General features: G+C 35.9%; 1 protein-coding gene across 3 annotated transcripts in view; it reads left to right on the top strand.

Annotated features, from left to right (window-relative positions):
• The window catches only part of CNTN5 (contactin 5), a 1,336,681-nt gene that overhangs the window by 791,519 nt on the left and 526,568 nt on the right, over positions 1–18,594 (top strand). For all 3 annotated transcript variants that reach the window (XM_078058730.1, XM_078058731.1, XM_078058732.1), the window contains one exon: positions 2,108–2,329. In XM_078058730.1, coding sequence (XP_077914856.1) covers positions 2,108–2,329 — 222 coding nt within the window. The remainder of the gene's footprint in view (positions 1–2,107; positions 2,330–18,594) is intronic.

Here is an 18,594-nt window from a genome sequence, read left to right on the forward strand (position 1 = left end):
TATAACAAATGAGGCCCTGGTGTGGAGCACACAGCCAAATTATCATTTGGCTCATCTCTATTTATACAGATTGCTATAAGCCAATTACTGTAGCACTTAGATAATATGTATTTTGTTAATATATATTAGCAACCTCAATGATGATCCTTATGAAGGCCTTTGTATTTTTCCACTGATTATCTTTCTCTGGCTTTAAAAACTATAAACCACATTCTCATGCTCCATTTTAATTTTTAACACTAGCATGGTACAGTTCTTTTTTTTTTTTCTTTTTATATATGAGCAGGGTAGACAACTGAAACACAAAGAAACAAACTACACTAAGAAATGAATAGGTTCAGGGGCGCCTGGATGGCTCAGTCATTAAGCGTCTGCCTTCAGCTCAGGTCATGATCCCAGGGTCCTGGGATCGAGCCCCGCATCAGGCTCCCTGCTCAGCGGGGAGCCTACTTCTCCCCCTGCTTGTGTTCCCTCTCTCGCTCTGTCTCTCTCTGTCAAATAAATAAAATCTTTAAAAAAAAAAAAAAAAGAAATGAATAGGTTCAGAGACCACAACTACAAACTAACTTGAAGGAAAACTCATTCTCTTTTCAATTCCTTACACCTCTAGGTGCCAAAACTTGCATTTAATTCCAGGTTTTAAAGGAGATTTTATGTCTATCCATAATCTATTCTCATATAGTTTGCCCAGGAGAGGTTAGCTATTTTCAGTTAAAATTGATCCACCTTCACCATACTTGTAGTTGAACACAAGGACTAAAGGGCATGAATCTCTTAACAGCTCCTGATAGGCTTGGATTACACATATCATACTCAATTTAAATGTGCAGAACATCTAAATTGAACATCTAAAAACATACTTTTTTCTAGTTTCAGAGAAATCATATTTACAGTTTCACAAAACAGAAAATGTTATACTTAATTCAAAGTTTAACCCCTACTTAAGTGTTATTTTCAAATCACAGAAATAATTCTTGCATTCAAAAATATCTCTGAGACTGTACAATAATTCTAAATAATTTTCATTATGAGAAAGCTTACTCACAAAGATAAATTATTTTTTTTCAGATTAACATCCATTAAATTCAAATGTCAGATGCCCTCAACAAAAATGTGTTATTTTTAAAAATATTTCCAACATCAAGAAATTGTCAAATTCATTTGAGATTTGACATAGGAAAAAACTCCAATTCCTAATTGTTCTTTAGATTTCATAATAATTAGGTTGTATTTTTAAACATTTGATCTACACACTAACCTGACTCTCTCTCCTGGGGACATAAAAGAGTTAACATATTCTCCTTCAGGGACTATATATATCTTTTCTAATGAAAACCTTGAGAATTAAAACAAAATACAGTCAGGACATTTCTCAATAATCATTTAATGTAGGAATTTCATAACAGTGTCTCCACTTAATAATTAATATTAAGTCATATAAATTATATAACAAAATCTACAAAACAAATTTTGTCCAAAATTGTTTATTTTCCATTGTGAATTTGACTGCTTGTCAAGAATATGGGCATAACTTACAGTCTAGTCAAAATACATACCGCAATTAGATGCATTTCCTACTAAGTGATAAATTTTACTCATGAAGATTCAATCTATAATTAAAGGATGTAACTGAGAATGTGGGTATTTTTTTCCTTTTTTTCCCATTTTTAATAATAAATAAGGAACTGATCTAATGTATGTGAATGGATATTTTAATAAGAAGATAAACAAAAAAAGTTAATTCCCAAATATTCCTGGCAAAGGAAGTAAGACTTGAATTTTCAGATGTCTTTCTTTTTTCCCTTTTTTTCTTCTTCGTTCCTCCTTTCTGTTCCTTTCCTTTCTTTTTCTTCTCTTTCCTTTCTTCCTTCATGACTTTTTTCTTTCCCTCTCTCTTGCAGATCCAACATTGAAACTAGCAGAATTTCCGGAAAATATTTTTAAAATATAAAAGTAATGTTTTATTTTATATTATTTTATTTTGCCACTATCTTTGTAGTTTTCATTTGGTTGTTAACAATGTCTTCAGAAAAAATAATTTTCACAGGAAAAAATAAAAGTCTCATCAGAATTCACTTTTTATTATTGTTTTGTTTTCTTTTTGCAGAATATTCTGGAGCTCTTCCTAATTTCCCTACTTCATATGCTGCTTTGCTAAGAATTAAAAAGAGTTCATCTTCATCCCTCTTTGGTTCAAAAATCAGGCCGCGATACAGTAATCCTTTATTAGGAACCCTGAGTGTTTCTTCACCAAGTTGGCGAGGAGCAACTCAACATTATTATTCCCCCATCAATCTTTATCATTCCTCAGATGCCTTCAAACAAGATGGTAAGTGTCAAAGGAAAACTGCATCTGTTGAAGTTAAACATGCAACAACCACTTCTTTCAAGACTATTGTAATTGGGGTCAAGGCTATTGCAACAGGGGATGGAGGTTAAAGTCAACTCCCTTAAAACAGAAAGTGGCAGAGTTTTTAAGATCCGGAAAAGTAGAGGACATTGAAGGAGAGATTGGTCAATGTGATTAGGGCATGTAAGGGTGGAAAATTTTTTTCTTTCTTTCCTTCTAGATTCTTTGGCTGGTCTAATAATTAAATTGGCATAACACAGATTAACAGGAGAAAAACAAATTTAATTTCATACATAGGAAGTGGCCAAAGCAGGCAGCTTTTATATCTTTTAGGCAAGGAAGCAATGGATTTGTGAAGAATCCGCAAGATAAATGGGTTTGGGCTTGAGGTAGTAATTAATGAAGAAGTAACAAGGTTTGTTTATACAGTCTTCTTGGCCCTAAATTCACTATTTCTGGTGGTAAGGATGCCTTCTACCCTCCTGGCACAGAGAGAGTGCTTTTACATGGGAGATTGGTTTCCTGCCTTCAGGAGGAAGAAGGAGGGTTGGAGTATCCTTCTTGCATCAGCTCTTTCTTAAGTAACTTCATTTCAAAATAATCAATATACCAAAGTGGCATACTTTTAAGTGGCATATTCTGCTCTCCTTTAGCCATGTGTGTTTATTAACTGGTGCTTATTAAAGTTAGTCTCTTATCCTCCTATAGAGACTGGGAGATAGGGAGCCTTTTTATCGTGATAATTGCATTTCAAAGGAATGGTTGCCAGGTCCTTAAGAAAGTGTGCATTTAGCATTATTTTGAGTGGAAAATAAATAATGTAAATTTCCAACACTAAGACATCGGTTAAATTAAGGACTACTGAATAGCTATTATGTTGTTTTTGAATATATCAACAAAATAATACAAGGTTAGTTAACTGTCAGAGAAAAGCACTAGCAACTGATTATTACTAGGGTCTGTTCCAGGCTCTTTTGTATAGCTTATCTCAGTAATTCTCTCAACAAATATGTGAAGTGGATATTCTTACTGTCTTCTATGTAAATAGAAACTCAGAAGCAGATAAGCATCTTTAACAAGGTCACACTGCTAATAAGCAGGCAATTTTTATTCATATATCTACTGATTTTAAGTCCAATACACTGGGCTACATTTCAATTATGATTGATGAAGGACTAAACATTCAAAGAAACATTTTGCAAGAACTAAACTATTTGGAAATATCCTAGAAATGTCATACTAGGTTGCTGTGCCAAGCACAGGCAAACTCATGCCTCATGATTATGCCAGTTGTTGCCATGTGAACATCATCTCAAAGAGTTGGCATTTAAATTTTATTTAAGCATAATATTAGCTCCTTAAAAATGTTTTAGTTTTTTAATAGTATAATTTTAAAATTCCCATAATGCATTCTGTGAAAAGCAATATCAAGAGAATTAGAAGACAAGCCACAGACTGGGGGAAAATATTTGCAAAAGACACATCTGATAAAGGACTATTATCCAAAATTTACAAAGAACTCTTAAAACTCAACATAAAACAATAAACAACCTAATTTTAAAAAATGAGCCAAAGACCCTGACACTTCACTAAAGATACACAGATGTCAAATAATCATATGAAAAAATGGACAACATCACTTGTCATCAAGAAATGAAAATTAAAATGAGATACCAGTACATACCTTTTAGAATGGCCAAAATCCAGAACACTAAAAATACCAAATGCTGGAGAACACTCATTGATTGCTGGTAGGAATACAAAATTTTACAGCCACTTTGAAAGACAGTTTGGTGGTTTCTTACAAAACTAAACATACTCTTACCAATATGATCCAACATTTGCACTTCTTGGTATTTATCTAAGGGAATTGAAAATTTATGTCTACATAAAAACCTACACACGGATGTTTATACCAGCATTATTCATAATTGCCAAATCATAAACTGATACATCTAGACAATGGAATATTATTCAGCACTAAAAAGAAATGAGTGATTAAGCTATGAAAAGACATGGAGGATCCTTAAATGTATATTTCCAAGTGAAAGAAGCCAATCTGAAAAGACACATATTGTATGATTCCAACTATTTAACATTCTGGGGGAAAAAAATAATGGAGACAGTAAAAAGATTAGTGTCAATGATGGGGGTTGAGAAAGAGATGAATAAGCAGAGCACAGAGGAATTTTAGGATCATTAAAATACTTGGAATATCAAAATGATGGATATAAGTCATTAAAAATTTGTTTAAACCCACAAAATGTACAAAACCAAGAGTGGACACTAATGTAAATGGGATTTTGAGTGATCACAATGTGTCAAATTATGTTTATCTTTAGTTAAAAAAAAAAATACCATTCTGGCAAATGATGTTGCTAATAGGGGAAGATATGCATGTGTGGGAGTGAAGTGTTTATGAGAAATCTCTACCTTCCTCTAAGTTGTGTTGTAAATCTAAAATTGCTCTTAAAAAAATAAAGTCTTGGGGAGCCTGGCTGCCTCAGTCAGAAGAGCATGTGACTCTTGATCTTGGGGTCTTGAGTTCTAGCCCCACATTGGGTGTAGAGATTACTAAAAAAATAAATAAGTAAATAAATAAACAAACAAACAAATGAAGTCTTTTTAAAAAATTCCTATTATATTAACTTCAGTGTCACAGTCATTAAGCAGAGATGTGTTGGGATTTGTGTTCTTTAGGCATAATTATTTTATGGAACTGCAACAAAATAGAATGTGTTGAGTGGTCAGAACTACAGGATACTCTTATATTTGGTAACTTTGGTACCAACTAGTGTTCTACTCCTTTGTTCTTTTGTTCCAAGTATAAATTAACATAGCTCACAATGATAAATAAAATACAACTAGAAAATATGAATTCACACACATGAAAATGATGAAAACAACAAAAATTGTAACATAAAATGGAGCCCGGCTTAAGACTAATTCAACGTGTCTACTGTAAGTGCCAACATACCGGCTGTAAGCTAGTCCCCATTTTGGGTAATTAACAGTCAAGGAAAAATAAACTCTGGTCAGTTAGATATGTTCCAGTGTTTCAAAGATTAAAGTGAAATAGTTATTCAGTAGAAGCATCGCTATTTCTGACACTAAGATCAGACAAATTTTTTGGGAGGTTCCTCATTAAGAGTTTGTTATTTGGTGTAATGACCGTGACCTGAACATTATTCTTATTGTGTACATAACAATGAGTTTTATCAGCTTTAATAAAGGTAGATGAAACCTAATCATCAACCACAAAATGAGAAGTAATTATCTAAAACTGTGCTTCTTAGTCTTTAATATGCATACAATCACTTGGCAACCTTGTTAAAATAGATACCCTTTCAATAGACCAGGAGTAAGGCCAGATAATCTGCATTTATAAAAAGCTCCCAGGTGATGTTGATGCTGCTGATTGCTGAAACATGCTTTGAATAGCAAGTCTCCAGGCTGGGGATTGTTTCAATATAATTTAAGTCTTTCACTGCTCTAACTTAATCCATATTTAGAGTATCAGGAAGAATGGAGAGTTTGAGTATTTCCCAAGTAATCCTCCATAGCTATTGTTTTCTCATCCCAGAATTTGATAGATCTTGGGTAGATGTGACTTTGAGTGTGTTCTCTCAATACCCTGACATATGGCTTTTGTCAGGTAATTCCCTTTAGCCTTAATAGAGAGTTAAGTCGGGGTTGACATGCTCTTGTGAAAAATGAGAAAACTAACAAAACCTGAATAGAAAACCATCCCACTCCTGCTCAGAGTACCCCAAGATAAAGTTAAGATTTTTCTGAAAAGTTTAAAAATCTAGTTTGCAGAGAAATTTGAGAAAGCAATTTTACTCTTGTATATAAAACCTGGAAAACAAGGAACTATAAAAGTATGTTCATTGCATTATATGTTTAATAGCAAAAAATTGGAGATAACTCAGATATTCATCAGAAGGGAAATGGACAAATTGTAATTTTTCATGTTTTGAAAAATTAAAATGGTTAAAGTGAATAAACTATACATTTAAGAAACAAAATGGATATACCTCAAAAGATAATGTTTAGTGAACAAGAAAGTTATAGAATACTACACATAATTTATCATATATGTAAAAAGATTAAAAATCAAAATAATATATACTATTTATGGATATGGATATGTGGTACAATTTTAAAAACATGAATGTGAGGTATCAAGTTGACTATAATGCTTATCTGTCAGGACAAAGGGAGAATGAGAGCAAATAAATGGCACCAGGATAGGGAAGGTAGATGACCTCAACTTTGTGATATTTTATTTCTTAAAATAAAAAATCTGAAACATATGATGAAGCTTGTACTAGGTAAAATCTAAAATGGTTCACAATGATTCTCACCTCCTGGTATTTACAGTGCAATCCTTTCTCTTCAACTGTGGGCCAAAGCTAGTAATCTGCTTCTGGAGAATAGATTATGGCAAAAGTAATGAAATAGGATTTCCAACATTAGGTTATGTAAAACTGTCTTCCATCTAACTTCCATTCCAAAGAAGAACGCATAATCACGATCTGAATAAACAAAGTTCAATGGACTATAGCGATTAGCTGCCTAAAGAAGAATACCAACCTGTTGAGGTGATCACAAGATAACACAGAGAATTAAAATAGATGAATCTGCTTGGAGGAGCAAGATGGCGGAGTAAGAGACCTAAATTTTTTCTGGTCTGAGGAATTCAGCTAGATAGGGATCCAACCATTCTGAACACCTACAAACTCAACAGGAGATTGAAGATAAGAATAGCAGCAACTCTCTGAACAGAACAGCGACCACTTTCTGGAAGGTAGGATGTGCGGAGAAGTGAATCCGAGGTGATATTCGGGAAGATAGACGGCAGGGGAGGGGGCCTCCATCAGCTGCTACTGGCAAGTGATAGAGCAGCAGAGCACAAAATTGGAACTTTTAGAAGTCGGCTCCGCTGAAAGACGTCGCTCCAGTGGCTAAGAGGGGGGTGCAACACTCGCTGGGACAGAGTGGTCTCAGGACCCTCGGGGTCACAGGAAGACCGGGGTGTCTGAGTGCAGCAGAGCTCCCAGGTATCGGAGCAAGGAAGCCGGCTGCAGAGACAGAGCCAAGGAGTGGACTCTCAGCTGGGGGTTGCCACAGACTGTGATCCACATTGCAGTCGGGCCACTACTCTTCCAGCAGGGACCCAACAAGCAGCAGATCTGGGGAGACTCACCTTCTTCCCCAGGGAGGAGTGGTGCAGGAGTGCACCGCAGGAATCTACTGGTTTGGAGACTCCACACGGGGTCATGTGCCAGAGATAGAAATGCTCAGTCACAGGCCGGGTGAGCATGGAGTGCTGCCAGAGACCAGGGAGATGGGAGTGATTGACTGCTTTTCTCTGGGGGCGCATGGAGGAGTGGGGCCCTAAATTGTCAGCTCCTCCAAGGCGGAGATTGGGAGTCTGCCATTTTCACTCTCCTCCTTCAAAGCTGTACAGAAAGCTTGCAGGGAACAAAAGCTACCAAGAGCAAACCCGAGCTGCTTATTTAGCCCTGCCCCCAGCAGGGGCAGGGCAATTCTACCTCCAAGAAAGACATTTGGGAACCATGGCAACAGGCCCCTCCCCCAGAAGATCAGTGAAAAGAGCCCGCCAAGACCAAGTTTACCAATCAATGAGAATGGCAGAACTCCAGCACTAGAGGAATACAGCACATAGAATTCATGGCTTTTTTCCCATGACTCTTTAGTCTTTCAGAGTTAATTTTTTTAATTTTCTTTTTTTTCTGAATTTTTCTTTTTCCCTTTTTCAGCCAACATCTTATTAATCCCTTTTTTACAAAATCTTTTTTATTCTACATTTTTATAGTCATATTCTATCCCTTCATAGTAGTTAACCTTATTTTTGGCATATATATATAAGATGTTCTCTCTTTAAAATTTTGGGATACAGTTTCTTCTAACAGACCAAAATATACCCTAAATCTCTAGTGTATGGCTTTGTTCTAGTTTCCTGCCTGATCACATTCTCCCTCCCCATTTTTTTTTTAATTCCTCTTCTTTCTTTTTTTCAACCAACTTCCTCTCTTATCAATTCCTTTTATAAAATCCTTTATAAATTTCATCTTTACAGTCATATTCCATCCCTTCATCATATCAACCCTAAAATTAGATTTTAAACCAAAGACTGTAATAAGAGATGAGGAAGGACACTATATCCTACTTAAAGGGTCTATCCAACAAGAAGATCTAACAATTATAAATATCTATGCCTCTAACATGGGAGTAGCCACTTATATAAGGCAATAAATAACAAAAGCAAAGAAACACATCAACAATAATACAATAATAGTGGGGGACTTTAACACGCCCCTCACTGAAATGGACACAGCTTCTAAGCAAAAGATCAACAAGGAAATAAAGACTTTAAGTGACACACTCGACCAAATGGACTTCACAGATATATTCAGAACATTCCATCCCAAAGCAACAGAATACACATTCTTCTCTAGTGCTCATGGAACATTCTCCAGAATAGATCACATCCTAAGTCACAAATCAGTTCTCAACCGGTACCAAAAGATTGGGATCATTCCCTGCATATTTTCAGACCACAATGCTTTGAAACTAGAACTCAATCACAAGAGGAAAGTCGGAAAGAACTCAAACACATGGAGGCTAAAGAGCATCCTACTAAAGAACGAATGGGTCAACCAGGAAATTAAAGAAGAATTAAAACAATTCATGGAAACCAATGAAAATGAAAACACAACTGTTCAAAATCTTTGGGATGCAGCAAAGGCAGTCCTAAGAGGAAAGCATATAGCAATACAAGCCTTTCTCAAGAAACAAGAAAGGTCTCAAGTACACAACCTCACCCTACACCTAAGGAGCTGGAGAAAGAACAGCAAATAAAGCCTAAAGCCAGCAGGAGAAGAGAAATAATAAGGATCAGAGCAGAAATCAATGAAATAGAAACCAAAAGAACGGTAGAACAGATCAACAAAACTAGGAGCTGGTTCTTTGAAAGAATTAACAAGATTGATAAACCCCTGGCCAGACTTATCAAAAAGAAAAGAGAAATGACCCAAATAAATAAAATCATGAATGAAAGAGGAGAGATCACAACCAACACTAAAGAAATACAAACAATTATAAGAACATATTATGAGCAACTCTATGCCAGCACATTAGATAACCTGGAAGAAATGGATGCATTCCTAGAGATGTATCAACTACCAAAACTGAACCAGGAAGAAATAGAACACCTGAACAGACCTATAACCACTAAGGAAATTGAAGCAGTCATCAAAAATATCCCAACAAACAAAAGCCCAGGGCCAGATGGCTTCCCAGGGGAATTCTACCAAACATTTAAAGAATTAATATCTATTCTTCTGAAACTGTTCCAAAAAATAGAAATGGAAGAAAAACTTCCAAACTGGTTTTATGAGGCCACTATTACCTTGATCTCCAAACCAGACAAAGACCCCATCAAAAAGGAGAATTACAGACCAATATCCTTGATGAACATGGATGCAAAAATTCTCACCAAAATACTAGCCAATAGGATCCAACAGTACATGAAAAGGATTATTCACCACGACCAAGTCGGATTTATCCCTGGGCTGCAAGGTTGGTTCAACATCTGCAAATCAATCAACGTGATACAATACATTAACAAAACAAAGAACAAGAATCAATAGATGCAGAAAAAGTATTTGACAAACTACAGCATCCTTTCTTGATCAAACTCTTCAGATTATAGGGATAGAGGGTACATACCTCAATATCATAAAAGCCATCTATGAAAAACCCACAGCAAATATCATTCTCAATGGGGAAAAACTGAGAGCTTTCCCCCTAAGGTCAGGAACACAGCAGGGATGTCCACTATCACCACTGCTATTCAACATGATACTAGAAGTCCTAGCCACAGCAATCAGAAAACAAAAAGAAATAAAAGACATCCAAATCGGCAAAGAAGAAGTCAAACTCTCACTCTCTGTGGATGATATGATACTTTATGTGGAAAACCCAAAAGACTCCACCCAAAAGTGCTAGAACTCATACAGGAATTCAGTAAAGTGGCAAGATATAAAATCAATGCACAGGAATCAGTGGCATTCCTATACACCAACAAGACAGAAGAAAGAGAAATTAAGGAGTCGATCCCATTTACAATGGCACCCAAAACCATAAGATACCTAGGAATAAATCTAGCCAAAGAAGAAAATAATCTGTACTCAGAAAACTATAAAATAAAAATACTAACAAAATGGAAAAAATAATCCTAAAATTTGTATGGAACAAGAAAAGACCCCAAATAGTCAGAGGAATGTTGAAAAAGAAAAGCAAAGCTGGTGGCATCACAATTCCGGACTTCAAGCTCTATTACAAAGCTGTCATCATCCAGGCAGTATGGTACTGGCACAAAAACAGACACACAGATCAATGGAACAGAATAGAGAGCCCAGAAATGGACCCTCAACTCTATGGTCAACTAATCTTCAACAAAGCAGGAAAGAATGTCCAATGGAAAAAAGACAGTCTCTTCAACAAATGGTGTTGGGAAAATTGGACAGCCACATGCAGAAGAATGAAACTGGACCATTTCCTTACACCACACACAAAAATAGACTCCATATGGTTGAAAGACCTAAATGTGAGACAGGTGTCTAACAAAATCCTAAAGGAGAACACAGGCAGCAACCTCTTCGACCTCAGCCGCAGCAACTTCTTCCTAGAAACATCGCCAAAGGCAAGGGAAGCAAGGGCAAAAATGAACTATTGGGACTTCATTAAGATAAAAAGCTTTTGCACAGCAAAAGAAACAGTCAACAAAACCAAAAGACAACCGACAGAATGGGAGAAGATATTTGCAAATGACATATCAGATAAAGGGCTAGTATCCAAAATCTATAAAGAACTTATCAAACTCAACACTCAAAGAACAAATGATCCAATCAAGAAATGGGCAGAAGACATGAACAGACATTTTTCCAAAGAAGACATCCAAATGGCCAACAGACACATGAAAAAGTGCTCAACATCGCTCTGCATCAGGGAAATCCAAATCAAAACCTCAATGAGATACCACCTTACACCAGTGAGAATGGCAAAAACTAACAAGTCAGGAAATGACAGATGTTGGCAGGGATGTGGAGAAATGGGAGCCCTCCTACACTGTTGGTGTGAATGCAAGCTGGTGCAGCCACTCTGGAAAACAGTATGGAGGTTCCTCAAAAAGTTGAAAATAGAGCTATCATATGACCCAGCATTTGCAATACTGGGTATTTACCCCAAAGATACAAATGTAGGGATCCGAAGGAGTACGTGCACCCCAATGTTTATAGCAGCAAAGTCCACAATAGCCAAACTATGAAAAGAGCCAAGATGTCCATCGACAGATGAATGGATAAAGATGTGGTATATATATGCAATGGAATATTATGCAGCCATCATAAGGAATGAAATCTTGCCATTTGCCATGACATGGATGGAACTGGAGGGTATTATGCTGAGCAAAATAAGTCAATCAGAGAAAGACATGTATCATATGATCTCACTGATATGAGTAATTCTTAATCTCAGGAAACAAACTGAGGGTTGCTGAATGGTGGGGGGTGGGACGGATGGGGTGGCTGGGTGATAGACACTGGGGACAGTATGTGCTATGGTGAGTGTTGTGAATTGTGTAAGACTGTTGAATCACAGACCTGTACCTCTGAAACAAATAATACATTATATGTTAAAAAAAAAAAATAAAGAAGAACATTGCAGGTAGGGGAAAATGAAAGGGGGGAAATCGGAGGGGGAGACGAACCATGAGAGACTATGGACTCTGAAAAACAAACTGAGGCTTCTAGAGGGAATGGGGGTGGGGGATGGGTTAGCCTGGTGATGGGTATTAAAGAGGGCACGTACTGAATGGAGCACGGGGTGTTATATGCAAACAATGAATCATGGAACACTACATCAAAAACTGATGATGTAATGTATGGTGATTAATATAACATAATAAAATAAAATAAAATAAAATAAAATAAAATAAATAAAATAGGAGAATCTCAGGAAGACAACCTTAAAATTATGATATTGTGAGAAGAATCCTCTGTTGAAAATGTAGAAGTATGGTGAGGACATCAACAAAATTAACAAAGGTTATATGTTTATTATCTCACAGTTTCTATGAGACAGGAACCCATTGTGGCTAAATGGGTCTTGTGTCTTTCACAAAATGGGACTGTAGTCTCATCCCAACACTCAAATGGTATGGGTCCACTTATAAACACACTCATATGTTGTTGGTAGAATTGAGTTCCTGAGAATTGTTGGACTGAATGCTGTAATTATTCATGGACTGTTGGCCAAAGGCCATTCTCAGTGATACTCTTCCATAGAGTAGCTGGCAATATGGTAGCCAACTTCCAACAGCAGGAGCAAGCCAGACCAAGAGAAGACTTCAAGAAGAGTAGAATAGTCAGACACTAACACTTGATTCAGGTGAGGAAGTGGAAACAGTTAATGAATAAAAAATTTTGAGCTAAACTCATGAAGCAAAAAAGAGAAATGGAGCAGGGAAAATTTGTTCGTTGGAGTCGAGTGAAGTCCTCAGAATTATTTTGCTTTCAACTTGATATTATTATTTTAGGTAATGATTATCCTCACTTCAAATTTCATGTGCAAATGTTCCACCCAACAAGAAGCATTACCTAGTTTTAAAAGAAACTGTGTTGTTAATAATTAAAGTAGTTGTTTGAATATGAGTGCCATTTAATTGATTTAAAAAATTGACTAAAGTTTAAATTGGAAATTCTCACGGTAATATAGGTTAATTGAAAGCCCTTATGAGTCAGTACCTCAAATACCTGCAGAATATGCACTGTTTTTGGATTTGTGATATGGACAAGGATTATTAACTACTGCTAACACGACATCTGTTTCTCCCTTTATAAATGAACAGCCAATGAATTGGTCCTTGACTTCATTTCCTTGTGTTGTTGTTGTTGTGGTTTTTACTAGGAGTAAACTTAAGTGTAGAGACCATTTCATTCTTCTATTTGTGATTAGATGGTTAGTTTAAAATATTTTATCTCTCTTGAACAGAGAGGCAGGCTGGATTAGGAGTAATGCTGACAAGAAACTTTAGACTTACTAGGGAAGTCCACTCCTGAGATTCAGAGACTACAAATGCTACATCAGGTGGAAAAATGGTGATTCTTACAAGCAGTTGAAGTGGATTAATTTTTACTAAGATTAAGCATATAATTTTGGATGTTTTACATTTCTTCAATGATATGAACAACCTGTAATTTACATAACACTCTGAGTCTGCCCAGCCTTTGGAGTTTCTACCACTAGCTTCTGACATGTGAAAGATTCCTGCAATTCACCAACTTTGCTGCCTCATATCCTCAGTACCTTTGAATGAATTTCATTGTTGACATGACTTATTTCCAGATTTGATTTGGCACATGGGCAATCGCATCATAACTCAAAGTATCTCTGTTTTGACAATTTTCTGTTGTTTCTTCAAAACAATCTTTGCTGATAAATTGTTTTGGAGGACCAGATACAAAATTTAAATGATCTTTTATAAGAATAAGAATTCCCTCTGGAAGGGGAAAACATATTTCAGTTGGATGATATACTCCTGTATAAAATCAGATCACTCCAGTTTCTCTCAGCTTAAAAATAGACAAATACATCCTAATAAAACCTTAGAATTTAATGACCATTCATTGAAACTTTAAGACCTTATTCTTTATTGTATTGTTAATTTTTAGAGCTGTTGTTATTGTTTTGCATTAATATGCTATTCTCTCCAACTGAACTATATGTCATTTGAACAAAGACCATCTTATATACTCTTCTTTATCCACTCTCAGTGTAAGAGCAGTGCCGACTTATTAAGAACTTAAGAAATGTTGTTGAATAAAGAGACAGATGAACTTAAAATCTGAATTTAGGATGAATTTATATATCATGATAGAATATTTGCCTGAATATTGTTTATCTAAACTTTGTATTCTGGATTACAAATAAAGAGGTAGAAAAAAACAATGTATACTCTCTGTTGACATGGTGACCTAGTGGTTTGGCATCTTTTAAAGTTTATATGGGGTTGGTACATTTTGATCATTCTCATACATGATAGCATCTCCAAATCATTTGACCTTTCTTATATAGCTACATTAGAAAATGACAAAAAAACCCTATTAGACTCTATATTATGTGCACAGCATAATGCCACTTACCCATGAAACATTCATCACAATGCTTTTTAATAAATAATGCTCTCCAATTCTTAGGAACCCTTGAAAGTTTGTAATGACAGTTTACACTTGTTTAACTTTTATAAAGAAACAATTTTAAACTGAAAAGAAATTTAAGGTTAAAGGAAGGTTTGGATATTTTCTTTAAGGATTCATTTTAGATGCTCACATGGTATGAAAAGTTTTTCTCACATTGTAACTGTGAATGTCATCATAAAATGCAATTTCTAATAAAACAATTCAAAACTTCTGGAAATTATCATATAAAATATATTATTGATCTTCAACTTTTTGAGGAACCTCCATACTGTTTTCCAGAGTGGTTGCACCAGCTTGCATTCACACCAACAGTGTAGGAGGGTTCCCCTTTCTCCGCACCCCCGCCAACATCTGTCATTTACTGACTTGTTAATTTTAGCCATTCTGACTGGTGTGAGATGGTATCTCATTGAGGTTTTGATTTGGATTTCCCTGATGCTGAGCGATGTTGAGCACTTTTTCATGTGTCTGTTGGCCATTTGGATGTCTTCTTTGGAAAAATGTCTGTTCATGTCTTCTGCCCATTTCTTGATTGGATCATTTGTTCTTTGGGTGTTGAGTTTGATAAGTTCTTTATAGATTTTGGATACTAGCCCTTTATCTGATATGTCATTTGCAAATATCTTCTCCCATTCTGTTGGTTGTCTTTTGGTTTTGTTGACTGTTTCTTTTGCTGTGCAAAAGCTTTTTATCTTGATGAAGTCCCAATAATTCATTTTTGCCCTTGCTTAAAAGTTGAAAATAGAGCTACCATACGATCCAGCAATTGCACTATTGGGTATTTACCCCAAAGATACAAATGTAGGATCTGAAGGGGTACCTGCACCCCGATGTTTATTGCAGCAATGTCCACAATAGCCAAACTGTGGAAAGAGCCAAGATGTCCATTGACAGAAGAATGGATAAAGAAGATGTGGTATGTATATACAATGGAATATTATGCAGCCATCAAAAGGAATGAGATCTTGCCATTTGCAATGATGTGGATGGAACTGGAGGGTGTTATGCTGAGCGAAATAAGTCAATCAGAGAAAGACATGTATCATATGACCTCACTGATATGAGGAATTCTTAATCTCAGGAAACAACTGAGGGTTGCTGGAGTGGGGGGTGGGGTGAGAGGGATGGGGTGGCTGGGTGATAGACACTGGGGAGGGTATGTGCTATGGTGAGCGCTGTGAATTGTGCAAGACTGTTGAATCACAGATCTGTACCTCTGAAACAAATAATGCAATATATGTTAAGAAAAAAAAAAAAGAAGATATCAGGAGGGGAAGAATGAAGGGGGGAAATCGGAGGGGGAGATGAACCATGAGAGACGATAGACTCTGAAAAACAAACTGAGGGTTCTAGAGGGGAGGGAGGTGGGAGGATGGGTTAGCCTGGTGATGGGTATTAAAGAGGGCACGTTCTGCATGGAGCACTGGGTGTTATGCACAAACAATGAATCATGGAACACTACATCAAAAACTAATGATGTAATGTATGGTGGTTAACATAACAATAAAAAATTTAAAAATATATATATTAATGATCATTTAAAGTGCATTTTTTGTAATTATGCTTGACATGATAGGCTGATATTTCTTCTAGATTATATTACTGATACACTTAGGTCACATTACATGAATAAACTAGACAAGGCCATAAATTAAAGCTAACTAGCAGGTAGAGAGGGTTGGGGTCTGGCATTGGACCTAAGCTTTGAGAAAAATGGACACAGAAGCAATTGTTTAAAAGAGGATTTCAATCTAAAGGGCAAGTTTAGAATCTAGGGAGACATTATAATGTCTCCATACTATTGTATCAGCAGAACTTAGGTACTCTTAATGGAGCCTTCATATTCTAATTTTAATGGAAATTTCTGTAAACTAAGAAAGTTATTATTGATGTGCTAATCAATTCAAGTATAGGAAAATCTTGAGTAAAGTATATGTATTCTAGAGCATAATTCAGTAAAAAGCTCTCTTCATCTAGGACATAAACTTACTTTTTATTTCAATATGAACTTTATTTTAAGATAATTCCAACAATAAAACAGCAATTTGTAAAGACTTCATGCATTACTGGAAGTGATCAAGCTAAGACTGGATAAATATCCAGAGATTATTAGAAAGAATGCTTGAAATGAATGGAAATATATTCTGATTTTAAAAGTGTATGGCTCCAGGATAGCATTCCAATGAAACTTAAATTAAGCATTTTTTGTTTTTCCAAGAATCATTATTTGTAAATGATACTCTTATATTTTTCCTGGAAATTTCAGTTCTCATAGTTACTGTTTATCTTAATACATTTTCTCATAAGTAATAGAGGAAGAGAAAAAACAATATGTCAATTGTCTATTCCTGTGTAAAATATATCTTAAAACTTAGCAACTTAAAACACCTTTTCATTTTCTCACAGAAACTGTTGGTCTGGAATCTGGGAGTAGCTTAGCTGGGTAGTTCTGGCATAAGGTCTCTCATGAGATTTCAATCAAGCTGTTATTGTAGCTGCATTCTCATTTGAAATCTTGACTGAGGGAATATCCACTTAAAAATTCACTCATACTGTTGTTAGTAGGCCTCAGTTTCATGTTGGCGGTTGGTCAAACAAGAGATTTCAGTTCCTCAAATGTGGGCCTCACCATAACCTGAGAAAGTATCTTCAGGGGCAACTGTCTTCCCCCTAAGGGAATGACTAACAATAACAGTGCTAAGAATTGTTTAAACAACAAATATGTGAAATCAAACTAAATATGATGACAGAATGTGTTAAGAAGTAACTTTTAGAACTCAGGAAACAAATGGAGGGGAAAATAAAACCATTAAGGAACTGAAAACTTCATTAGTGGTAATATAGAAGCAACTGAAAAGATAAGAATGTAGCTCTCATATTTGTAAAAGTCAAACAAATGAGAAAAAGAATAAAGATATAAAAGCTGTTATAGAGATGATAGAGAAGACTTAAAAAAAAATATTGAAGATATGCCTAATTGGTATGAGGAAAACTGAGCAAATAAAGAAGAAATCTTCCTGAAAAGGAAAGTCTTGGGTTACGTGGGTGGCTCATTAAGCACCTAACTCTTGATTTCAGCTCAGGTCATGATCTCGGGGTTGTGAGAACAAACCCTGTGATGGGCTCCACATTCAGCAGGGAGTCTGCTTGAGATTCTCTCTCTCCCTCTCCCTCAGCCCTTCTCCCCACCCTCTCTCTAAAATAAATAAATAAATCTACAAACAAACAAACAAACAAAAAGTTTTGAACTTACCAGTTATACAAAATGTTTAACACCAAGACGTATCCAGAAAGGTCTTGAAATTCAGAATGAGGAAAGCACCTTACAGAAATCCAGGTATAAAATCCAGTCATTTAGAAGATAGCAGGAGGGGAAGAATGAAGGGGGGGAAATCGGAGGGGGAGACGAACCATGAGAGACTATGGACTCTGAAAAACAAACTGAGGGTTCTAGAGGGGAGGCGGGTGGAGAGATGGGTTAGCCTGGTGATGGGTATTAAAGAGGGCATGTTCTGCATGGAGCACTGGATGTTATACTCAAACAATGAATCATGGAACACTACATCAAAAACTAATGATGTCATGTATGGTGATTAACAGAACAAAATAAAAAAAAAAAAAAATCCAGTCATTTAGGAGTGAGGAGTGAGGGAAGGCAGGCTGGACCCATTACCATGGATAATGTTAAATGTGATCAGAGAATGGAAAAATATCTATAAGCTTTAATGAAATTAATACTGAACATCTAATTTGATACCCAGCCAAGTTGTCTTTCAGTTGTAAAGACAACAAACAGATATTCTGAACCATGAAGCAAAACAGAAAATGTATAGAGTAAACTTGAGGGAAGTGAGAGAAGGTATGTTAATTTCATCATTCTTTGTAGGAGATAATCAACAGATCACTTTTAAATTGAAACAATTCTCTTCTGAGGAAGGACTTTCTGGAGGTGTG

This window comes from Halichoerus grypus, chromosome 11 (genome assembly GCF_964656455.1).
Source record: "Halichoerus grypus chromosome 11, mHalGry1.hap1.1, whole genome shotgun sequence".
NCBI lineage: Eukaryota > Metazoa > Chordata > Mammalia > Carnivora > Phocidae > Halichoerus > Halichoerus grypus.